This window comes from Nicotiana attenuata, unplaced genomic scaffold, assembly GCF_001879085.1.
Source record: "Nicotiana attenuata strain UT unplaced genomic scaffold, NIATTr2, whole genome shotgun sequence".
Classification (NCBI taxonomy): Eukaryota; Viridiplantae; Streptophyta; class Magnoliopsida; order Solanales; family Solanaceae; genus Nicotiana; species Nicotiana attenuata.
The window spans coordinates 159,844-172,219 of NW_017671796.1; the positions used below are offsets into that span (position 1 = coordinate 159,844).

The 12,376-nt window shown below is 33.7% G+C and overlaps 1 protein-coding gene across 1 annotated transcript; it reads left to right on the plus strand.

The window, feature by feature from the left end:
• Window positions 1-1,625: 1,625 nt before the first annotated feature.
• LOC109210272 (PHD finger protein ING1) lies at window positions 1,626-7,428 on the plus strand. Its single transcript, XM_019373670.1, has 7 exons — window positions 1,626-1,897; window positions 2,650-2,721; window positions 3,302-3,489; window positions 4,344-4,407; window positions 4,515-4,611; window positions 6,839-6,998; window positions 7,087-7,428. The coding sequence occupies exons 1-7, from the start codon at window positions 1,870-1,872 to the stop codon at window positions 7,195-7,197; spliced, it is 720 nt and encodes a 239-aa protein (XP_019229215.1). The 5' UTR covers window positions 1,626-1,869; the 3' UTR covers window positions 7,198-7,428.
• Window positions 7,429-12,376: the final 4,948 nt, after the last annotated feature.

Below are 12,376 nucleotides of genomic sequence, written 5' to 3' on the forward strand. Positions count from 1 at the left end.
TAGTACTAGTTATTGTTATTGCTTTTATATTTATTTTGTATTTCTTACGATGCTGATATCATTTTATTTTTCTGGCTTCTGTTGTTGTCACGGATCTATTGTCTATTGTTTCTTTTCTTCTTCTTGAGCCGAGGGTCTTTCAGAAACAGCCTCTCTACCCCGAGGTAGGGGCAAGGTCCGCGTACACTCTACCCTCCCCACACCCCACTTGTGAGATTTTTACTGGGTTGTTGTTGTTGTTGTTCTCTTTATTGACTATTTTTAATATGTGGTATAGCACTTGATGCTCATTCTGTGGAGAGGTTGCCAATGGAAGGAACTACCATAGCGAGTTCTAGCCGTAAGAATAGGATGACGGAGTTTAGTTACTTTTTATTAATTCTCTCAAGAGTTGATTGTTGATTTTATCCACAAGGAAGTCGAGAATTTATGCAATTTATTTTTGCATTAAACCCTTGATTAGAGGTGAAACCTTGAGCATGTCTTTATTGGTTGCTTGATTTCTTAAGAATACGATAATTCTCCTGTATTAGATGTAGTATGAATAAACCTAAGAATTTCTTCTTCTTCTTCTTCATTTTCCTGCAACAAACAAAAATACAGACATTGGACCTTATATCACTGTCTCTACTTTTCTTCCATTGCTCAATGTTCTGATGTTGCTAGGTACAAATGTAAATACATGCTATTGTTCAAGTATCAAGTGTAGCTCGAGAAGCTTTGCAGGCTCTTTTGTTCACTTCTCAACATAATTTCAACAGGAGCGACACTAAGGTCCTTTGTTGTATAAATGACTTGAGATCTTTCGAATGTACATAGTTGTTCATGCCGGTAGATTTTCAGCATTGGTAGTCGTTGGAATGGATGTAATGGGTGTTGCCATCCTTTATGCAACTTTGTATGTGTGGTTGGGGGTGGATTCAACCGGAGCAATAAAGGCAACATATACTTCTGATCCAAAGTACAACACAATAAAAGGTGATGTCTTAATTACTGTGAATTACATATGTGTTTAACTGTCCTTTATTTTTTCTGATTATAACTTGAGGCAAAAATTTCTACTTTTTCATGTGGACTAATCCGTTTAAAGCCAAGTACTTCTGTAGCAATATACATCCGTTTATAATATATTCCTCTGTTGTTTTTCCCTTTAAAATGATCAGCGCATCGCGCGGGTACGTAACTAGTGAACAATATAAAAACAAAAATCTTAGAAGGATTAGGACATCCTTGGCGGGCTGCCCAAACTTCCACCTCGTGGGTGGAGGTTCAATTCTTCATCGACGAATTCCTTCCGAAAAATGACACTATATAATCGTTCTTAAAATATATATATATATATATATATATATATATATATATATTTTGTATATATATAAATTTCTATATATTATATATAAAAGATATATAAATTCTATACACTTTTGCGACTACAAAAAATAAATAGTTGTGATTGCGGGCTAAAATGATCTTTCCCCATTTCCCTCCCCTTCGCCCTTCTCTCCATATAATAAAAGAAAAAAACTCTTAAGAAAATTAAGTAAGGAAAAATACCAAATATACTAGTGATTCATTAATCATTACAAACAAAACCCCCAATTTTAGAAAAAACACAATTTTTTCTTGAACATAAAAATTCCATAGGGGGCAGATTTACAAATTCTAGAAATCCCATGAGGACTATAGGTGAAACTACCCCAAAGTAAAAATAAAGAAACTTAGGGGCATAAATGTCCTAGTATTAATCGGAATCGGATCCTATATTAGGGCTTGAAACTCAAAACGAACAAATCGTCGCTGGCGGGAAGATTCTCATGCAATTAACAGAATCTTCACATTTTCCTCTAAAATATAAAGTTTCTCCGGAAAATGTCATTCATCGATGAATTTCAAGCCAGTAAGTCTGAATTTTATTTTTTAAAGTTTCATTTACCATACCGTTTTTTATAATTTATCTGTTCCTATTTCTGTTTTATAGATTAATCGAATATATCGTTTTTTTTCTTTACTGTAGAGGTTTCCATTTTTTTCAGATTAAACAATTTTTTATTAATGTTACTATGGATTTCCTATGTGTAAATAAGGACAATAATTTGGATTGATAAATTTAGTTTTCCAAATAACTTAAGCATATATACTGCTAAGGTCTGTTGGGGCTGTATGTGCAAGGCGTAAATATAGCGCGGAGAAAAAAATTCTAAAAATTAAAAAGTAATTATAGAATAATAACTTTAGACGCAACTTGTCTTGGTGGAAGGTAGCAGGTACATAGTAGAATAGTCGAGGTGTGCACAAGCTGGGGTGGACACCACAGTCATAAAAAATTAATAAACTATTGACACAATAAAATAATTATATATAAAAAGGAACTGGGATAAAAAGTTATAACTAAGTGAAGTAGTTATTATTTAGTGTTGCCCACTTTATGACAGAACCCATTAGTGATATGATTCATGCCTTACTGTTCTGGTGGCCTGAATTGAAAGGCTTCCTAAGCGAGGCGAAAAGCTGAACCTATTCTAGTTTCGAGCATGATTTTCAGTATTGTCTATGCAAGTGTGATGCATTGTTCATTATAGATGAATTAGTTCCTCTGTGTAATTCTGCATTGAATTCTAACAAGTTGCTATATTGATGACATTGTCTCAGATATAGAAGCTCTTCCGAACCATTTACGGAGGAAATATGCCTTATTGCGTGATTTAGATAAAAGTCTGCAAGGTATTACTTATAGTGCAAAGCTTTATATTTAATTGGACTATAAAAGTTCTCTTATGCAATTTAGTTGCTTTCCAAATTTCCATTGTATTGTGCTTAATTAAGTACACTTATTCAATATTGAGTCCATTGATAATCCACTAGCATTCTGAATCTGGAAACTTTATGTATTTTAAGTGGAATAAGGAGCCATCTTTGGCACATTGCTGACAGGCAGCTTATTGTAGCGTTTCATGGAGTCCCTTTCCACTATATCTGATGAAATGTCTACTACTGCAATTACCTAGTTTAGTAGAAGCTTCAGTGGTAGTAATGTTTTGGTTTTCTGATTGCCAGTTTTCAACTGGTTCAGCAATTAGCCATATCACCCCTTCGTTCTGTTTTAGAATGCAAAGATGATCATAAGTATACTCCTGATTGGAGAAGGGAATATAGGGTGATTTTGTAAGATTCTCAGTAGTATTTAGCATTGCTGTGTTAGTAGCCCGACACGAGCACAGTAGGTTAGTGGTGTATGTTGTTTCTTCGCTGCCTAGTGTATGGCATTATTACCAAGAAAGTGCTTTTGTTTTCCCCTGAACAGGAGTCCAGAGGCAAAATGAGCAACGTTGTGAGAAAGAAATAGAGGATATGATACAGCGTATTAAGGCTGGTAACGTGACACCAGACTCTTCACTTATCAAATTCTCTGATGATGCATTGGATGAGCAAAAGCATGCAATCAGGATTGCTGATGAGAAAGTTGCATTAGCTTCTCAGGCATATGATCTGGTAGGTATCTGGGAACTGCATCCTCTTTCTACATCAAACAAACTGTTTCCTTCAATAGTCACAGTTCCTTCAGTTCAATTATTCTAGGAGCAATTGCTCTAAGCTCAATTGGTCATTCTCCTATTTTTAGCGTCCTTGTTAAGTTGGACAAGGATGATCAAGTGGTTATTCTCTTGATGCTTGAATTGGATAAAATGTAGAAATGGTTTTGTGAGTGTGTTAATCTTTGAAGCATTTTGTTCATTTTTTACCTGTAGAAGAAAGTTTTTGTCTAAATTCCCTTTGTTCCTGAATAACAAAAGAGAAAGATTACGGCATTAAACAGACAGTCATTCTGAATAGCAATTATGAAAAAGTCCCTGTTTGATTGTATGGTGGATAGAGCAATTTTTCCAATTTTGGCATTATAAAGGACACACTAAAATGATCATGATTCTGATCATAATATCATGTCCTAAAATAAATTGTATGAATTCCAAGGGCTATGTCTAAGCAGCTTCTGTTAAATTTTTATTGATCACCCCATACGTGAACTTAGTTTTGATTGCTGAATCCCGACTATTTTTGAGATCTAAGCTTCCTTGAAAATATGCTCCAATATATGGCCTAAGGCAAGATTTTGCAGGTGTTAATTGAACAGATATCTGGCATGAATACAAACTGATACAACGAAAAGGAGTAAATGATTGGTTGTGCACATATTGCTTCACTTCTGGCATGCACTATTGTTTATTTTTTTCAATCAAGTGATCATTGTGTGGTTTGGAATTGAGGTGTGATAAGAGTTGGGTTTTGTTGATTATTCTGTCATCAATTAACTCTTTATGGCAATTAGTGAGAAATTCTTGCAACAGGTAGACGCTCACATTCAGCAGCTCGATCAGTACTTGAAAAAATTTGACGAAGAGCTCCGGAGAGGTATGTTTGTAACAGCTTCCTCATCTCTTCACCAAGAACAGTATCCAAATTTACTCGTTTCATTGACTGTTGAACAACTTTCTCTTTATGGATTCTCTTTTATGCAGAAAGAGATGTTGCTGTTGTTACTGGAACTCCTGCTAGCACTGTTGAAAATAATGGCAAATCTGGAAGGTCTGGTGAGGGTAAGGGAGGGCGTAAGAAGTAAGTGATATATCTCTATCTTATTCCTACGCTTATTACATTTTTCCTGCAGTATTGATCTAAATAGCCACCCAACGGAATGATCCCCATGTTTCACCATTTCTAATGCTAATTGGACTTTGTGGATGCTTATTCTTTATTTATTTTATTAGTATCATTTCCTATTTGAAATGGAAATCTAATTAGAAGCCTCAATCATCTAAAAGAATAAATTGATTATGTGTTGAAAGTCAAGAGACCAATGTTGCTAAAAGTTAGAATATATCTCGGTTAATAGTATGGTTTATTGTATTTGGTTGTCTCATAATTTGGAATTTAGTATTCAGGAAATTTTCTTAGCCTAAACTTTCTTTACTTAGGAAACTTTAGCCTGAACTTTCTTTATTTCTTCAGCTTAAATTTCCCTATTTCATGTAACCTAAACTCCTTATTAGGAGCTTTCATTTATGTTATTCACCATCCAATTCTAGACAAGTTTCTTTTTCTATTTTCATATGGTGTTCAGGGCCTCTACGACTTTTTGTAAAGACCAATGTAACATCGGCCTACTGGCTGCTGGCTTAGATGCCTACTTTGCCATTGTACTTCGCTTGCAAGATATTTCAACCAGGTCTTGCAATCCAACTACTTCTTAGTCCTGAAGGTTCTTACTAACCCTTACGTCCCAATGAAATTCTCCCGTTCGTACCCTTCTTCTGCTTGTCATCTCCTTCTGCTTGAGATACTGTAAATGTTCAGCGATGTCTCAAAGTCACTTCCTACACCACTTGCAGGGGCGGCGACCCTATAGACTATGTGGCCTAAAGCCAAAATCGAAAGAGGCCTTAAGTTTGTTCAATAAACTTTTTGTATATTTTATTTGGAGTTTATCCTTTTAACTTCTTAAAATGTAAAGTAATGAATTTTTGTTTATTATAATCAATTTCTTTTTTGATTGACTGTATCCAAATCCTGTAATCTTTCTTGAGATAGTGTTCATCTTAACCAAGATCGTATTGATTTTAGTGTTTTAAATTTTCTTTCAACTGAGGTAACGATTACCGGAACTGTTTAAATTATTCTATAAGCAATAAAATAATTTATAGAATAATTATTGCATATAGGTGGCTTAAGAAACCTTTTTCTGGTGCTTCTCAAGAGTAAAAACTGACTTTTTAGCTTATTCAACATTTGTCCAAAAATTCACCTGCCGTTCCAACTCAAGTTATTTCACGTGTGGTTGCCATAGCTTCTACTCGGGTTTGCTAGTTTTTCGAGGAAGTGGTTAAGGGGATTAGTCTGTTCATCCTCTAATTGTATATGATAATCATTGAATGTGATTATATTTCTTTTGAGGCCTTTCTTGATTTAAGTGAGGGAGTTCCTAAGTTGACAGAGGAACAACTGTGTTTAACCTCTTTGGGATTACAATGTAGAGAAATCCATTATTTTAGTTTCAAAACATAGTGGGCAATGGACCTGACCCCCTACCATTCTCTACTTGAATATTAAACTTATTTTAACAACTAGGTTTCAAGCTCATGACATTCAAGCTTGCTCTTAAAACCAGCCAATCGCTTTCCTCGGTTAGAAAGTTCTTCCTTACCGCACATCCATGTTGTACTGCCTTTACAGTTAAACCAAAGCCCTGGGTGCAACTCTTGGGATTATAATTCCTACCTTTTATAAGTCGGAATGAGTTTTCTATGATTTTGAGTTTGTAATAGTAGATTTTTATTCCGAATGTTGGTTGTCCAAGAGTGTGTTACTGTGAATTTCTATTGAACACTGTGTTTTGTCACTAATCATGAAACAAGTTTCAGTTTTTATTTTATTTTATATGAAATAATATTTTATTGGGAAGTGAGAAATTGACCAGGGTTTCTTTTTGTTTTCTACAAGATGTGAGAAATTAGTTGAAAAAGCAGTATTCACATTGGAGTAAATTAATACAAAAAGTCATGTCAGGTCTTTTACTGCAGAAACTAGAAAGGGAAACATTCTAAAAGATGCAGATTTATTAAGTGTAAGCAGAACAAACTGTTTGATGCATTAGCTTGGACAAAATGGCTTCCCTTGGGCACTGAACCAGCTTAATTCACTAGTGGTGTTAGTTTTCCAAGTTTCCACATTTTTCACCATTAAGGTTCAGTTTATGTGGCCTGAATGATAAAATGTCGGGTGACTATATCATCTGTCCTTGTGTAGTACAGACAACTTGTGTTAAAGGGAATAATTTCTTCTGCAGAACACGTCTTGCAACAGCAGCGGCAGCTACAGCCACTGCAGCAGCAGCAGCAACACCAAGTGGAATGGATTTGGATCTACCTGTTGATCCGAATGAACCAACATATTGTTTCTGCAATCAAGTTAGCTACGGTGAAATGGTTGCTTGCGACAATCCTAATGTATGTACTCAGCCAAGTTTTATCAAATGATCTTTTTAAACTTGATTAGATTGAACATTTGCTAAAAATTTGATGATTGCTTCAACAGTGCAAAATAGAGTGGTTCCACTACGGCTGCGTTGGCCTCAAAGAACAGCCAAAGGGAAAATGGTTTTGCGCGGATTGTGCAGGAACACAAAAGAAGCGGAAAGGCAGATGATAGAAAGTAGAAGAAAACAACTCAGTATACTGATTTTAGACGTTTTAGCACTGGATGAATTTATGTAGATACTGTACTTCTGTAATTTTGTTATGTGTAGCCATTATTAACAAGTCACTTGCATTCTAATTGTATGAACTATAACGAACAAATAAACTATTGTCTTTTACCAATTAACATATTTGTAACCTACACCTTGACCATCAGTCAAATAAATACCATCTTCCTTGACAGTCCATTGACAAACAGTTGCACGGGCAGGACTAAGTGCATCCTTAACACATGTACTTTATCATTGAATACCTCAAAAGCTTTTTCCTTAGATTTCCACCAAAAATGGCAAAAAAACATAGTTTTAGACCAATTGACTTGAAATGATCAATTGATATTGGTTGAAGGGTAGCCTTAGAGCAACGGTCAAATTGTCTCTGTGTGATTTATAGGTCATGGGTTCGAGCAGTGGAATCAACCATTAATACTTGTATCAGCGTAGGTTGCCTACATCGCAACCCCTTGGGGCGCAGCTCTTCCTCCAGACCCTATGTGAGCGCGGAATTATTTGTGCACCGAGTTGCCCTTTTTTGATATTGGTTGTTGGAACAATATTATGGTACCCTATATCATTGTCTACAGATGCACAATGTACCCATAGTATAGAGGAGTTATTTGGGAGGGCATTCCATACATAAATCTCATACTTTTGCCCAGGAAATATATTACATTGTGCTTGTGAAAAAGCAAAAGAAGAAGATGCATAACAAAAAGATAGCCTTGATTTGTGAAAATATCATGCCTAGAAACTGTTCAATTTTGCTTGTGTTTGGCTTCTTATAATCATGCATGTCTTATATAAAAGAAAAAAACTTTTAAGTACTTTCTAATTTTGTGAGTGGAGATTTATGATAGCATCAAACATTGGCAAGTAGTTCATTCCTTTCCAATTTTGCAGTCGTGGAAAGAAATCAGATATTGAGGTAATCCTTTACTAGTTTGACTATTTGGAATATGATTAATATAATGCTATTCGCGAGATTGTATTTATGGAGTTAGAGATCAAATATAATATGATAAATTTAAAATCTATAATGGTGATTAATATTTAACGTGTCGAAAAAATCAAGAATTACATTGTTTTTATAGAGAACTATTTTCTTTAGCCTAAATCATGCCTCCATCTTGTTTATTCATGCTTCTCCATCTGCTCTTTTATATTCTGTATAATTTCCTCCCTTTATGTATATTTTAGTTCCTCCGAATAAGGATATCCAATTTGCTGCTTTGGCGCCATCTTTTTATTACTGCAAAGTGAATTTAGGTGTTTACAAAACATTCCTGTTCAAATTATTACCAGGAATGTTCATAATTCGGTAAAATTGAAATGGAACAAACAGAACAGAACAATTTGATTTAGAATAAAACAAAAGCTTAAAAGAGGAACACCGAACCGTACTGATTTTAATTATGTTTGATTTTGATATAGCGTTTTAAAAAACCAAATACTACAACAACATATCTGTTGTGATCTCACAAGTAGAATTTGGGGAAAGTGGGGTATATAAGCCTTACCGCTAACTTCTGTGAGATAGAGAGGTTGTTTCTGATAGACCCTCGGCTCAAGAAAAATATTTTTAAAACAGGTTTGAAAAATACAAGAATAAAAAAAATTAAGACGAAAATACTGAAGAAAAAAGTATTGACAACAAAAATAATACAGATAACCAAAGTAAAAGAAACAACAGTAGTAATAAAATTAAAAAATAAGATATTAACAGAATTATTATAATAATACCGAGAAGGGGAAGATGGAGCAGACTAAGGTGCTCTAAACAAGAACTTGCTCTCCCATAGAAAAGAAAGAAATCGCTCAACTACCTACTAATCTTCTATACCATAATCCTCAACCTCCAAACAGGTGTCTTCAATTCGTTGAAATCATGAACCCTAGTGACAGTACTGGATGAGGTTACAACCACTAAAAATAAATCTAGTTTTAAATAAACTAAATAGTTCAATATGCTGAAAAATTCATATAATTCAACAAAGAACAACATTTATTCTAAATACTATGAGTAGAACATATGAGTCTTCACCAATCTGTGTACTTGTAACCTACACCATTACCATCAGTCAAATAAATACCATCTTCTTTCACAACCCATTGACAAACAGTAGTAGGATGTGGAATATTAGATTGACCTGCATCTTTAACACATGTATCTAAATCATTAAATACCTCAAAAGCTTTGTCCTTAGAATTCCACCAAAAATGACAAAAAAACATAGTTTTCAACCACATACTAGCATGAAATGACCAATTGATATTTGTTGTTGGAGCAATATTATTGTAACCTAATTCATCATCTTTAGATGCACAATGTACCCATAGTGGAGGGGAATTATTTGGGAGTGAATTCCATACATAAACATGGTATGTTGGACCATTAAAGAAATTCCCTTTTGCTTGTGGAAAACAAAACAAGAAAATGTATAGCAAGAAAATAGCTTTGATATTTGAATAATCCATACCAATGAAATTGTTAATTTTGGTTGAGTTTGGCTTCTTATCGTTCCTCTTTATATATGAACTTTTACACTATCAGGCTACGAGTTAGTAATCTAGAAAATATGGCATATAACTTGATACAAAAGTTAAATTATTTGATATTAATACATATAAATTAAATCTATAAAGACCTTCAAATGCCGATATGGCAACAGAATGAATATATGATTTTATTATGTGAGAATTTCTTAAATGAATTGCAGCAATTAAAAGAGAATATTCCAATTATACTTGAAATGTACTGTCTGAAAACCAAAAACGAAAGTAATTATAATTAAGTTTTTACAATCTAATATTCCCATATAAGTAATTAATCAATATCTAGTTGAAAAGGACATACTAGTTACGTACATTTTTTTATCTCTTAATGTTTAGTATCATACTTAGTCATAACATCCCAAGGCAGTATATATGTGAATGAGATCCAGTTTTACCAAACATAGAATAATAAAATTACTTAATTAACAGTTTTATCTCATATTTCCATGGCCTCTTAATCCATCATAATTTCGGATAGCAATTATGGAATAAAAACTTAACACAACAGGAGGATAAAACTCTTTCTAAGCCACAATTTGAAGATGAAGGTTGTGTATGTACAACTGTACAAGCACACTAATGTATATAATATCCACAAGTATACTAAATTCGCTTAATATTTATTTTTGAATATGCGTTTCTAATTTATGAAAAATTCTATCAACTACATAAATATATTAATAATCTTTTAAATAGTGAATTGTTACACAATATTTAAATATGTAGTAAAAATTTAAATGACTTGAGAGTAATATCATTGTGCAGGTTATATGGCATTGAGATTTGAGATGATGTACGTACGTTGCCACCCGATTAAATCAAAAGTGCAGTTAGATATTATGACTATTTTGTCTATGTATGTGGAGCATGAGATTATCATGTATATTTTGGAGATATTTTTTTCCCGTTTATGCATGTTTTCAAAAGCTATACATATCGTTCCAAGATAAATCCTCACTGTTTAGCTACCGATAGGGGAAGGGTAGTAAAATCTTGATTTTAGGCCTCTAAAATTTTGAAGCACCTCAATAGATTTTAAGATTTTATTTTCGCTTAAAAGATATTGAAGTTTGTTGATCAACAAAAAATACAAAATCTTTGTAAAGAAAGAAAGACGACCTAGTTTTTAACAGTAGAAATATTTTACAAGTTTAAATTAAACTACTGAAATCTTCATGTTAGTAAATAGAGTTTTTTAAACAAGATCCAAAGTGGTATATTGCAAACACATGGCTAACGTCTCATTAACTTGAATTAATTACCAATAATAATAATAATTATAATAACATGTGAAGCTACAGACTTTATGTCTTGTAAAAATACTATACTATAAAATATGAAAAAAAACATATATATATATATANGAGGGTCAAAGTCAGATATATATATATATATATATATATATATATAAAGAAATTTAGGGCTTCTTATTAAATTTTGGTGAATCCAATACTTTTTGGGCGAACTAATCACCAAACTATAAAAACCCCCTAGAAAAAGGAGTGAAATTGTATGGGATGTTGGACTGCTTACACATTGCAACTATAAGTGACCTTCCTTTTACATTTTCATCTTTCTAGGGATGATAAGTACACCTATGGACAATTGCACGTCATTTTGACCCCCAGAAAGTCACCAAGGGTGGAAAGGCCATTTATTTTGCTCTTTCGAGCACGTTCAACTTTCTTTGTCAGCTAGCTATGATTAGTCCGGGCATAGTTAAGCAATAAAGTTGTGCTACCCCATTTCCATGTCATAGAAGTATAATTAAACAAAATTGGAACTCCCAAACATATTGTTGGGTTTGTTTCATCTCATTTAGGTATTTGATTGGCACTACAAATCTATCCAAATAAAATAAATGCAAAAAAAATATAAATGAGTGAGTGAGTTTCACGTCATGCATGAGACTTTAACATAAAGATGTCCAAGATTAAGCAGAAGATATGATAATTCATTCTTCATATTTATTTCTAGTTTCTAGAGTTATTATTAGTGTATATGTGTTAGGTTTTGGGAATGAGGATGAATGAAAAATGGAAGAGAAACCTTTTGAATTGCACATCTTCATCTCATTCTTTTATTGTCTATAAATTTGGTGTAGCGACCCAGCTGGTCGTTTTACTTTCTAGATCCCCAATTCCCTAATTAAGACTCGCAGTATATGCTTTTACTATTTTATGACTTGTGGGGATGGTCGGTTTGGATTTGGAAGGGTTCGGGTTGAAATCAGAACGTTTAGTTCCTAATAGAGGCCTAAGGTGACCAAGTTTGACTTGGGTCAACATTTTTAGTAAACGACCTTGGAACCAGGATTTGATGGTTCCAATAGATTTGTTTGATAATTTTGGACTTGGGCATGTCTTTGGATCGAGTTTCGGGTGATCCGGGAGCGTTTCAGCATTTAATGTTGAAAGTTAGTTCATTGAAGGTTTCCTAGTTCTTTAAATTTTGTTTGGAGTAGACTTCGGCGTTATCGAGGTCCATTTGGGATTTCGAGCCTGGTTATAGGTCCGTATGATAAATTACGACTTGTGCATAAGATTTGACGTCATTCCGAGTTGTCTAAGTATGTTT